Consider the following 12,250-nt stretch of genomic DNA (forward strand, 5'->3'; position numbering starts at 1 on the left):
GGATCTACATTGGATCACATTGAAATCTCTGCCAATCTTTGGGATTTTTCTAGTGTATCTGTAATTTGAGCTATTCTCAGGAGAATTGATCAGGGAGTAGTGGTGTCAGTAGGGAAGACCGAACCATTTATAAATAAGTCAGGGGGGATATAATCTAGGCAGCTAAATGTATTTACCTAACCCTAGACCATTTCTTATCTCAGGAGACTGGCTAAAATTTCTATCTCTATCCCTTGAAAATCAATGCCATTAATTGTTTGAAGTGTTCATAAACACTGACCTATAACTCAGTATTACTTGTTAAGAATTTCACCTATTTTTCTCACCCTAATGCCCTGTGTCGGGCAAAAATCAATCTGTGTTCTATATCCATGAATTTGGGAAAGTCTAGAAAATAAATGATCCCAGAAATCAGAAGCAACTCTGGAACTGACTTTATTTGTAGTGGAACAACCTTGAAAATAATGAAGGATCCATCCTATTGGCAAGACTCTTGCTGACCTCAGCAGAACGCCCAAGGAAACCCATTGTTTAAGGAGAAGTGAAAGTAGATTTTGAGGTTCCAGGTAATTCGGTTGCTGTCAAAGCTAGCATTTCCCTTCATAGTTCAGATTCAGTTTTCCATTACTCATCCTGAAAATGAGATAATGAAAGAAATTAAGGATCAAGAAACTGTGGCACCAACACAGAGAGAAAATGAGATTATTTAAAAATAATGGGAAAGAGCAAGTTGGGGCTTTGGCTGGCCTGTTTCATACTGACTGCTTTGAGAAATTGTGACTGTGTGCCAGGTGTTCCTTGTCCCTGGGCTAGCTGTCTTAGGTATAAAATGAGAGAAGGGCATCTTATGTTTCTTCCCGCTCCAATTTTTATTGCTCTAGGGCACACTGACCTTTAACATTTATTTATTTCTGCCCGAACAATTTATTCAGCCTTCATAAGTAATTCAACGACCAAAAACAAGAGAGGTGTAATTTTTACCTCATTACTATCTTTGCAGCCCTTCATTAATTTTGAAAGCTGAGACATGTAACTCTTTCTGAGTCCCATGTTCTAATTTTAAACCACCTTAGGATTTGTATTTCTTGTGGATGAAAAAGAGGGCAACCTTGAAATGTTTGCCTGGCTCACGCTCACTAAATCTATTCTTCAATATTGTTATTTAAATTTAAGATACATTTTAATAGGCTGAATTAATCTATGGGGTTCGTAGCTGTGTTTATCCTCTGATACATTTTGTTTGCTGTCTTCAACTGCAAAATGGAAAGCTTTGTGGAAGCAGGAAGCAATTCTGTGTGTTTTGCTCACCTCCTCACCTCCACACATGCAATGCCTGGTTTACAGTGGAAGTTTAATGAATCTGTGACTCAATGACTCAATAATAAATTTATTCCTACTTAAAAAGCTGAATGTATCACATTCTTTCAGAAAATGCCTGAATTTACTGTTCAGGGTTAATACCGGTCATGTGTCCTTTGACAAACACCCAAGGTGCTATTGAGAAAACTACAGAGACACAGAGAAAAATGTTCTTTGACTCCTTTTGGATCAGAATCATACTTCCTGATACAAAGACACAGCATCAGCTTACCTTTTGGCTTCATTGAATACACAACGATTCCCATAGGTTTTTCCATCAGAACCACAGACTGGCTTGTAGATAGACTGACATTTTGTATGTCCAGTTGGGTTCTTGCTGCTGGTTTTGTCTGTCTGCAGTAATGGGAAAGACCATTAGGCACATAAAGGGAATTCAGTTTAATTCTGAGAATTATAATAAAACTAACAGTTATTGCTCAAAATTATTGATTAAGCATTGCATTAAGCCAATCATTTTGTGAATCCGTTTATTTTAAACTACACAACAATCCTGAAGAAAAAATGTCTAGGGTTAGCTCTATTGTATCATTGCAGGATATGGTATATTTATGTGAAAAGCCCAAGACCAGATATGGATAAATACCCAAGCTGGGTTTCAAACCCTGAATTATGGGACTCTAGAACCCCTGCCCTCATTACATGTGAGACTGCCTCCACGTTAATTCTTTGTAGACAAATCTTCCCCTCACTGAGAAAACAATAATTATGGAAAAGACATTATGACTCCGGGATCATGCCCTGAGCAGAAGGCAGACGCTCAACTGCTGAGCCACCCAGGCTTCCCAATTATATATTTTTATAGATTTATTTATTAGAGAGATATATATATAGAAAAGAGAAGAGAGAGAGTGTGTGTGGGAGAGGGCTGGTGGGAGGGGTAGAGGGAGAGACTCTTTAGCTGGTTCACCATGAGGGTGTCACAGACCCTGAGACCACAACCTGAGGCAAAATCAAGAGTCAGACACTGGATGGACTGACACACAGCTGCCCCCAAAGAGGCCATGATTTACCAAACCTTTCTTTTTTCTTGTCTCACAAAAGGAAATGAGGCAGCAGGTAGTAGGATTGTGCAGACTTAAGTACTACCCGAGGCAGTTGCTTAGAGTCGACTTAGAGAATGACACACATCTGTGAGCACAAAGGAGCTCTGACAGCAGATGAGAACAGAGACACTGACTGAAATTGTGAGGATCTTCAACAGGAGGCTTAGTCTTCTTAGGACCAAGGAAGCTGGACAAATAGCTCAGTCTTTCCTGTTGGTCGACACTCTACCACCATTTCATAGCACTGCCTTACTTTCCTTCCACACAGTCTGTGAAATGGACAGGGTTGTCACATGTTTCTGAAGAGCTTCCTGAGAAAGCTTTGAAGTGGCCTCTAAACACTTGGAAACACGCTGGAGGAGGCAGTAAGCTGTGGACAGCAGGACCGTCCCTGGGAGACCACTACTTCATGTCCACCTAGACATAAGGATGGAGAGGGACACGCAATTTTCATTTGAAAGGGAGCCAAGTCAGGAGTGACAAATCTGAGGTAAAAAAATGAAGTTCCCGTGAAGATAATGAGGTGGAGGATGTATCCTACAAATCTGTTCTGGATTAGCAGGTGCAGTGCCCAGGATCACTGTTACATGGCAGTTGGGAGACAGAGAGACTGGCGAGTGAAGGCAAAGCACAGCAGGACTCAAAGGGAACACGGGAGACCTGGATGTGCAGCTGTTTGCAACAATGTCTCCCACACATCACCTATTCACTCATCTGACAAGAGGTTCGAGAGAACCTATTAGTTGTTCTAGAATCTGGGGACCCAGATTTCCAAAGAACTGGCACTTTCTTTAGAGGAGTTCATGATCCAACTGAACATACAATCAAGTACAGAGCAACATCTATGAGAGAGGGTATCACCAGTATTAGGAATACATTTGTGGAAAATAAAGGAACGTGTAAAAGTGGATGATGTGTGACCAGAGTGACATGAAATGTCCAATCATATCCAATGATTACAAAATCCTCAATGCCATGCTCAGGAGTTTGGGTCCTATCCTCTAGGCGATATGGCGCCATTGAAGAATTTCCAGCAGGGCGGTGATGGATCAGATCAGATTTGTGATTTAGAAATACCACTTGAGGGGCTTGTAGATTATGGATGGGATGGAGATGGGCATGAATGTTAAATGTGGCGGGGTTGGGGATTCTGTTCAGGAAGGTCTCACCTAGTCCAGTATTGGGAGAAAGGCTGGAGTGGAAGATGGTAGAAGGGAATGGGAAGTGAAAGTGGAAGAGCACGACACTCATTAATGACCGTCGGTGTATCTGAAAACGACCATCTCCGGGTTCCTCCTCATTTGTTGGATCATCATCACCACCAATCGTTATTACTACAGTATATTCTGTTAACTATTTCAAGTCTTGGAACATAAAATGGCAGAGAGGGAAAAAGAGATGAACACTAACCTGAATGTCCGTTATACTGGCACTCAAAGGGTTGCCTACATTTTTTCTTTCTTCTTGATTATGAAAAGACCTTGATTTCCCTTGTTGGCTATACCATCCTGGTCTTCCTTGCTGTCTAGATGACATTGAACCCCCTTGCTGGCTTGATGACACTGGCTTCCCTTGCTGGCTAGAAGACCCTGAACCCCCTTGCTGGCCAGATGATCCTGGCTTCCCTTGCTGGCTAGATGACCCTGAACCCCCTTGCTGGCCAGATGATCCTGGCTTCCCTTGCTGGCTAGACAACCCTGAACCCCCTTGTTGGCCAGATGATCCTGGCTTCCCTTGCTGGCTGGATGACCCTGGATGCCAACCCTGGCTAGATGACCCTGAACCACCTGGCTGGCTAGATGACCCTGGCTTCATTTTCTGACTAGACGACCCTGGATCCCTTTGCTGGCTAGATGATCCAGGTTTTCCTTGTTTATTAGAAGCTTCTGCATTCCCTTTTTGATTACAGTCCCTTGAATTCTCTTGCAGACTCCCAGGCTGATTGAGAACTCCTGGCCTTTCTTGCTGATTAAAATTTCCTTGTTTTCCTGGCTGATTAGAATACTCTGGTTGTCCTTGCAGACTAAATGTCACTTGTTTTCCTTCTGTGTTGCCACCTCCTTGCTGATTAGATGCCTGCTGTTCTCTTTGATGGTTAGCTTCATTTTTTCTCTCTAGAATAAATGCAGGCTCTGTACCTTCTTGTGGTTTAAAAACACTGGATTTCCAAGTCTGGGTTGAAGTCACTGGAATGATACCATAAGCACAAAAGTAAGGTTATCTATATTTAAGAATTTAAAATTAACAGCATTCATCCCCAGAAATAGTATGCATTTCATGCCTCTTTGATTTGTTTTTAACAAAACCTCAAGACAGAAGCTTTGCATAACTTCTCATAACCTTAATGTTTGGTTCTTGCATTTTTTACCTAACTGTATCACCTGGTTCCTAAGAATCATGGGGTCAAACCAGCCTGCCCCATTTCTAAACCAAAGTTTGATTTACTTGAGCTGAATTATTTTGCCTTCATACTACTCCAAATTTTTATTTTTTGTGACTATTTCTTAATCCCTGTGTTTCATAACTCATCTACTCTGTTTCTCAAATTTGTTTTGGAAGTTTACCCATCACTATATACATATATAGTTATCTCATATATATACATATATACACATACATTTATACACATATGATTTATTCAAATTCTATTCCAAAATAAGCAGGGTTTAGCCAACAATCCATAAGTGAATGGAATGGTTTTATAGCTGTTGATGCTATGGAATTCTGGTGGGTCTTATGTTTCATGTCCTTGGTTTGGTACGAGGGTTCCTTTTTGGCTTCCTCACTTTTTCTGTTTAATGATTATCCTTTTCCCCTCACTTTCGCAATTTGAGGCTTCCTCAAAGTTGTCTTCAGGCTTGCATTGTTTTTCTTCACAGGCTTCCTTGGTAATTTTTTTCAATTTTTAAACCTGAAATCATTGTGGTATGGATGGTTCCAGACAATACCTGAGATTCACTTGTATTAGCAATAGGCCCACTTTATATTTCTGCAAATACACATACTTGTGCCTTCCAGTAAAGTTAACAGAAGACAAACGCCTCATTAATTGTTACCCATTGAGCATGCTATGGTATACTCTATTACTGGTGGTCAAGGTCTTAGGCCCGGCTCAGGAGCTTGGCACTCAGTAACCTGGCTTACTAACTGTGCATAGCGTGGGGTGGGGTCTGTGGGTATGATCTAGTCATTCTTTCAATTTACCAAGAAGTCTATTTGAAGAGTCCATTACTGTGCCAGAACTACAGTAAGATCTAGACATACAACATTATTACAGTGAGATCTAGACACACAATATGACATTATTATTCTGGCCTCAAGAAGCTTGAAAGTCTCCTAGTGGGTGCAAACAAGCACACAGGCATTTATAGTAGTACGATCGAAGTGAAAATGTGAGAAGTAAATTAGACAACAGACCCAGACTCAAGATAGCAGACAGTAGGGCATCATCTCTTCTTGCTGGAGGAAGTGACACATAAGAAGAGAAGGCTCTAGCCATTAAAAATGGATAAGAAACTAATCATGTTCAGCAGAGAGATGAGTATATGCATGAGTTATGAGAACCGAACAGTGTTCCTTAGCAGGCACTAACTTGGAGAAGAAATCCATTAGAATAAAGAGTTGGATGGAAATAAATCCAACCAGCTGGTCTGTCTGGGTGGCTCAGTTGGTTAATGTACTTCCTTAGGCTCAGGTAATCATCCTGAGGTCCTGGGTGAGTCCAGTGTTGGGGGCCCTGCTCAGTGGGGTGTCTGCTTCTCTGTCCCTCCCCTGGCTCATGCTCCCTTTCTCTTGCTCACTCACTCACTCTCTGTCTCAAATAAATAAAATCTTTTTTTAATGTAATATTTTTACTTTATTTGCTTTTTATATGTGTAATCCAATGTTTTAGAATCATGTAATATTTGAAGATATATTTTTTAAAGATTTTATTGATTTATTCATGAGAGACAGAGAGAGGGAGAGGCAGAGACATAGGCAGAGGAAGAAGCAGGCTCCATGGAGGGAGTCCAATTTGGGACTCGATCTCAGGACCCCGGGATCACGCCCTAGCTGAAGGCAGGTGCTCACCTGCTGAGCCACCCAGGTGTCCCATAAATAAAATCTTAAAAGTCTTAAAAGGATGATCTATTTTCTTGTTAATTATGTTTGCTTAATAGGTCATACAAGCAAATACCTCAAATTTTAAAGATACAAAAGGATGAATAGTTTAAAGTCACTTTCTGTTTCTCTCCCTTCTCAAACCCCTTTGCACACAGTTACATTTACCCAGTTTTTCTGTATTAGCCAAGAGATGTCTTATGTATTTACGAACACATTGGGATATATTTTCCACATAATTAGTAGCACATTGTACACTGCTCTACTCCTTAGTTTCTCTCTGCACGGTATAGTGAGTTTTTTCTTTATCAGTACTATAGAGCATCTGTATGATTTTCCCCAAGAGCTACACACTATTTCATTTATTACATTTAGCACAATTTATTTAGATGGCCTTCTAGCAATGAGAAGCTATTGTGTTTCCTCTTTGTAGTACAAACAATGGTATAATGGATTCTGAGCAGTATAGCATTGCTCACATGGTTAAATTTGTAAAATAAAAACTGGGGGTGGAATTTTTAAGTAAAAAAGAGATATTAGAATGTGGTTTAATCATTTTTTGAAGTTAAACTTTTGTAAAATAATTAACCTCAGTCTTTTTTTTTTCTTTTTAATTTTGCTCTTCTGATTTTACACACCAAATATACTCTTGGCATTGATTTATGCTGCAGTAGGAATTCCTGATTCCTCTCTCTCCCTTTTTTTTTTTTTTAAAGATTTTAGTTTTGGGATCCCTGGGTGGCGCAGTGGTTTGGCGCCTGCCTTTGGCCCAGGGCGGGATCCTGGAGACCCGGGATCGAATCCCACATCGGGCTTCCGGTGCATGGAGCCTGCTTCTCCCTCTGCCTGTGTCTCTGCCTCTCTCTCTCTCTGTGACTATCATAAATAAATAAAAATTAAAAAAAAAAAGATTTTAGTTTTATTTGACAGAGATGAGAAAGAGAGAGAGCAGAGAGCACAAACAGAGGGAGCGTCAGGCTGAGGGAGAGGGAGAAGCAGTGTCCCTACCAAACAGGGAGCCTTAGGCTGGATCGCAGACCTTGGGTCATGATCTGAGCTGAAGGCAGATGATAAGCGATTAACCTACCTTGCCTCCCAGGCACCCCTCTGATTGCTCTTTTTCCCTTCACCCTTCAAATCCATAGAGCCACTGCATCTGGCTTTAATATACTTTCTTTAACAACAAATATCTGCTCACTACCTACTCACTGTCATCCGGCAAGGTGGTGTACAAAGGTATATGGTACCTGTCATTATAAAACATTTATGTTCTAGGAAGGGTTTTTGTCTATATGCATTTTTCTCTGAAGCATACATAATAATAAATATATGTGTAATGTATCCATTTTCTCTGACACATATATTATAAAAATCTAGAATATCTGTGTCATTTATCACCTAGAGAAATTGACAGCCCAGGCTGGACATTTCAGCTTTGAACACAGACCACCCAACTGCATTCAGGTAAGGAATGGAGAGAAGTATGCCGGGTGACAGCTGTGGACAACTCAGGTAATGGTGGCTAAGCAGTGTATATGTGATTCTTTCGATAGATGGCAGGAATGCATATTTGTTTGCATTTTATAACAGAGAAAATTGAGATTAAAAAATGGAGTTGCCTAAAATAACATAAACAAGAAACTAAAAAGCCAGAGTTTGAACCCATTTCTTTGTTACCACACAGCCCCAGATCATCCAACACAAAACCCTATTTTCTTTTTATCAACATGGCTTGAGAGTATTCCCAAACTCTCATAATCCTTTTAGACTGCATTTTCTTCCCAGTGTAACGTGTGGCTTTCCCCTTTCCCCTGCGTGTGCTTCTCTGCAGCAGCACCAGATAATGCTGTGTTCTTTCACCTGGTCCTTACCTTTATGCCTTCGGCCTGTATTTATGCTGTCTGAAATGACACTCTTCTTTTCTCTGTCTGTTAGAGATTTGTCATTTTAACGTTCTCTGACAAAGTATTACTAATAACTCAACATTCCTATGGAAGGAAAGTCATCAAAAGTAACTTTTCTTACCTGAGAACATGGCCACGAACACAAAGGGAAGGAAAATGGAAGCCTTCATGTCAGACTCTATTGTTTCAGACTTGCTTGTTGGGTGAAGTGACGGGTAACTCTTCAGTAGATGCTTTCTGAAGAAATCATCCTGATCACCACCATATTATATATTTGAAAAATCCTCCGCCCTAATTGCTAAACACTGTCACTTTGTTTAAAAAAATTATAGAGTAACTTTCACAAACTGGAAGGTGTTACTTCCTGAGTGGATTGCCATTTTTAAAACTAGTTTCACACCCCAACTCCCATAAATATCCAAAATTTAATATGCTTCTATCAGACACATATCTTACAGAAAAGAAAAAAAAATCGTGGAATCCATCAGGGAGAGTGGTAAATTCAGTGTTCAGGTTTTTTTTTTATTGTTAAGAGGTGATTTATCTTTTGTCAGTACTCTTACTGCCCTTGCAAGTTTGTATATCCAAACAGAGATTCCCATGACATTTTCCTACAAATAAATGATGTGCCAATTATTTACCTCAAATTATATTTTAAAAGCCAGTAAAAAATGCATGAGGCATGGGTCATTAATAAGTGATGAGCGCGTCCAGCGGGGAATGATGATGTATAATGTATTTTTTATGAGGGAACAAAACACAAGAGACCTTATGTTTGAGAATAACATTACACTATTGACCTTCTTGCCTCAAGCTATTATGCCACACAGAAGCTTATGTGAAAATTACCTTGGGATTTCTAGACGGTCATAAACTCAATATTATAAAAACAGTGGAATATTGTGCTCAAAGGTGGGTGAACTATTTAAGAAAATTTGAATTAATTGAGGCTTGTCTAAAGGAAAATGACCTGGATAAAGTGGGGTCTAGAAAATATAGCAGAAGGTTGGTTGATTGTAGTAGAAAATATAGGCTTGAGTATAGACAGACTTAGGAGTGATGTTGCCATTGGATTCATCATGTAAAAGGCATTGACATGGAGGAGAAAGGTATTATTTGATCTGTGTAGTTCCAGGTAGCAGAACTTGTTCCAATATAAGGAAATGCCAGATAAACATTCTTGAAGTCTAAAGACAATTTCAGCCCTGGGAAGGGAGTGAAGTAGGCGATTCTTACAATTTCTTCTAATTTTAAAAAGTCCTCAGATTTAGTGGTTCTGGATAGTGCTTGGTTTTCATTTCAGCTTCTTTAGAAGGGCAGTTTTGAAAATAATGAGTGATTTCTTTTAACCAGGTCAGCAATTTTAGGGCATCAAAAAGGACAAGTTTTAAATTTTTCTATAGTAAAAAGGCAACATTGTTTTGTCTTTCCGCAGTTGTTCTCTGTACTGACTGGGATTCATATGAACATCAGAACAGGCTCAGTGAGCCAGAAGGCCTGATTATGTAGATACATATGTGTGTGTGTGTGTATTTCTCCCATATAATAAACCCCATATTATTAACCTATTTAAATATACTTAAAGACCAGATAATTTTAACCAGAGTTTCATTATGAAAATTTCCAAAATCCAAACAAGTTGAAAGAATTATGCAGTGAAAACCCATAAACACACCACCAGGATCTTCAATTAATATTTTGCTACATTTGCTTTACCATATATTGATCAAAATGAGTAAATCTGATGCAGGTTATTTTCATATTCAGATACTCACATAGAAGCCTCAATTCAGTGAATTCCCAAATATCAACAAATGGACCATAATAGTTGCATTTGCATTTTGCCTAAACAATTGTTTTGTACACACTCAGTGCCCTGGGCTAGGTCACCTATGCTTTTCTCCTAGCTCAGGGTTAAACACATTTCAAAATAGCATATGTAAATAACAAATATCATGAAATGCTTTTTTGCATGTGAGGACATCACACTGAGAAGATGAAGTCTCATGAAGCCTCTGCTCTGGGGTCTCAGAGACTGTCTCCCGAACTTATAGAAGGTATTGCTGGTCACACTTAGTAAAGCAATGCTTTCTCTATATCTTTTCTCTATATCACTGTTCTCCAAGCCATACCAAAGGGTGTTTTCTTTTTTTTTTTTTAATTTCTTTCTTTTATTTATTTTTTATTTTTATTTTTTTTATTGGAGTTCAATTTGCCAACATATAGCATAACACCCAGTGCTCATCTCACCAAGTGCCCCCCTCAGTGCCCATCACCCAGTCACCCCAACCCCCCCGCCCACTTCCTCTTCCACTACCCCTTGTTCATTTCCCAGAGTTAGGTGTCTCTCATGTTCTGTCACCCTCACTGATATTTTCACTCATTTTCTCTCCTTTCCCTTTATTCCCTTTCACTAATTTTTATATTCCCCAAATTGATGAGACCATATTATGTTTGTCCTTTTCCGATTGGCTTTTTTTACTCAGCACAATACCCTCCAGGTCCCTCCACGTGAAGCAAATAGTGGGTATTTGTTGTTTCTAATGGCTAATATTCCATTGTATACATATACCACATCTTCCCAAAGGGTGTTTTCAGTAATTACTTTTAATCCTCTAATTTTCTTTTTTATTCTTTTAAGATTTTATTTTATGTTATTTTATTTTTTGAAAGAGAGAGAGATAGAGTGCATGTGAGCCTGGGGGATAGAGGAGCAGTGAGAGAGGGAGAAGCAGACTCCCTGCTGAGCAGGGAGCCCTTCATGAGGCTGGATCCCAGGACCCTGAGATCATAACCAGAGCTAAGGCAGAGGTGCCCCTAATCCTCTAATTTTCTTAAATGGAACATTTAACCTCTTCTTTAGTGATGGGAATCCTCCCACCTTGACAATTGTCTTCCACTGTCATCTTCACACTTGGGTCTTGGTATATTCTGTCTTAGAGTAGGCTCTCTGAATACTTGAGCCACTGTAGCACATGTCAGGTTTTGTTCTTTGCACCCCATGTATGTAAAGATTGAGCATAGTACAAGATGGAAGACATCAGCTCCATAGCATTCGCTAAGATATTCAGACATGGACACAAATAGGTTGAACTGAATCCAGCAGATGATTTGAATATTTGGTCTGGTTTTTGAAATACAATTCATATTGCCTGGAAGACATAATGTCTCTTAAATTCAGGGCCATGTTGCTAAAACTGTCAGAGGGAGACTTGCCAGTTGGTTACCAAGTCTCATTAAATACTTCACAATATTAAGAAAAAGGCCAAAGGTCAAGCACTAGATAATCGCTATTTAACTGGAGGTCCTTTTGCCATTTCTCAGTTGACTTATTAATTGATCAATTCACCCAATCTGCACCCACATAGAGGCATTAGTTTCAGAACACAGCGTCCTGAAGGGTAGCAGATGCTTGAGATAGAATCTTGGATAACGTCTCTACTTTGGGTGTCAGTTTCCTCCCTCAGTACACAAAGTTTTGCTACAAACTGAAATTCAAATATATTTAATTTCATCATTATTTCTTGAGATGATGCATATATCTGACACACACACTAAAATGTTCCATTAATGTCAGCTCTTGTTATTATATCCATGGGCGTATTTGAGATTAGAAACATGACTCTCCCATGTATTTATTTATTATATAATAGCCACAGAGTGTAACTGGTCACATTTATGTGTGTATGTATTATGAGTCTATGTGGCCACTTATAGTCTGTAGCAGATTAGATATAGACAGCCTGTGACATTTGATGCCGTCACATACTTGAGGCTGCTTTCTAGACTCTTTTGTTAAAAGACTCAGAGATCTTGAAATTG

At 39.4% G+C, this 12,250-nt stretch overlaps 1 protein-coding gene across 1 annotated transcript; it reads right to left on the bottom strand.

Moving 5' to 3' along the window:
• Positions 1–452: 452 nt before the first annotated feature.
• Positions 453–8,748, bottom strand: MARCOL (MARCO like). Its single transcript, XM_055332602.1, has 4 exons — positions 8,550–8,748; positions 3,834–4,609; positions 1,592–1,713; positions 453–633 (listed from the first exon to the last, which is right to left on the bottom strand). The coding sequence occupies exons 1-4, from the start codon at positions 8,596–8,598 to the stop codon at positions 588–590; spliced, it is 993 nt and encodes a 330-aa protein (XP_055188577.1). The 5' UTR covers positions 8,599–8,748; the 3' UTR covers positions 453–587.
• Between the last annotated feature and the right edge of the window lie 3,502 nt (positions 8,749–12,250).

Source organism: Nyctereutes procyonoides, unplaced genomic scaffold (assembly GCF_905146905.1).
Source record: "Nyctereutes procyonoides isolate TBG_1078 unplaced genomic scaffold, NYPRO_anot_genome, whole genome shotgun sequence".
Classification (NCBI taxonomy): Eukaryota; Metazoa; Chordata; class Mammalia; order Carnivora; family Canidae; genus Nyctereutes; species Nyctereutes procyonoides.

Bases quoted from the DNA above. Each gene is read 5' to 3' on its own strand.
- MARCOL (XM_055332602.1), bottom strand. From the start codon at position 8,598: ATGAAGGCTTCCATTTTCCTTCCCTTTGTGTTCGTGGCCATGTTCTCA. The intron at 1,714-3,833 runs GTTAGTGTTCAT...CCATTACTGCAG, and splicing joins CCAGTATAACGGACATTCAG to ACAGACAAAACCAGCAGCAA. The intron at 634-1,591 runs GTAAGCTGATGC...TCTCATTTTCAG, and splicing joins GTATTCAATGAAGCCAAAAG to GATGAGTAATGGAAAACTGA.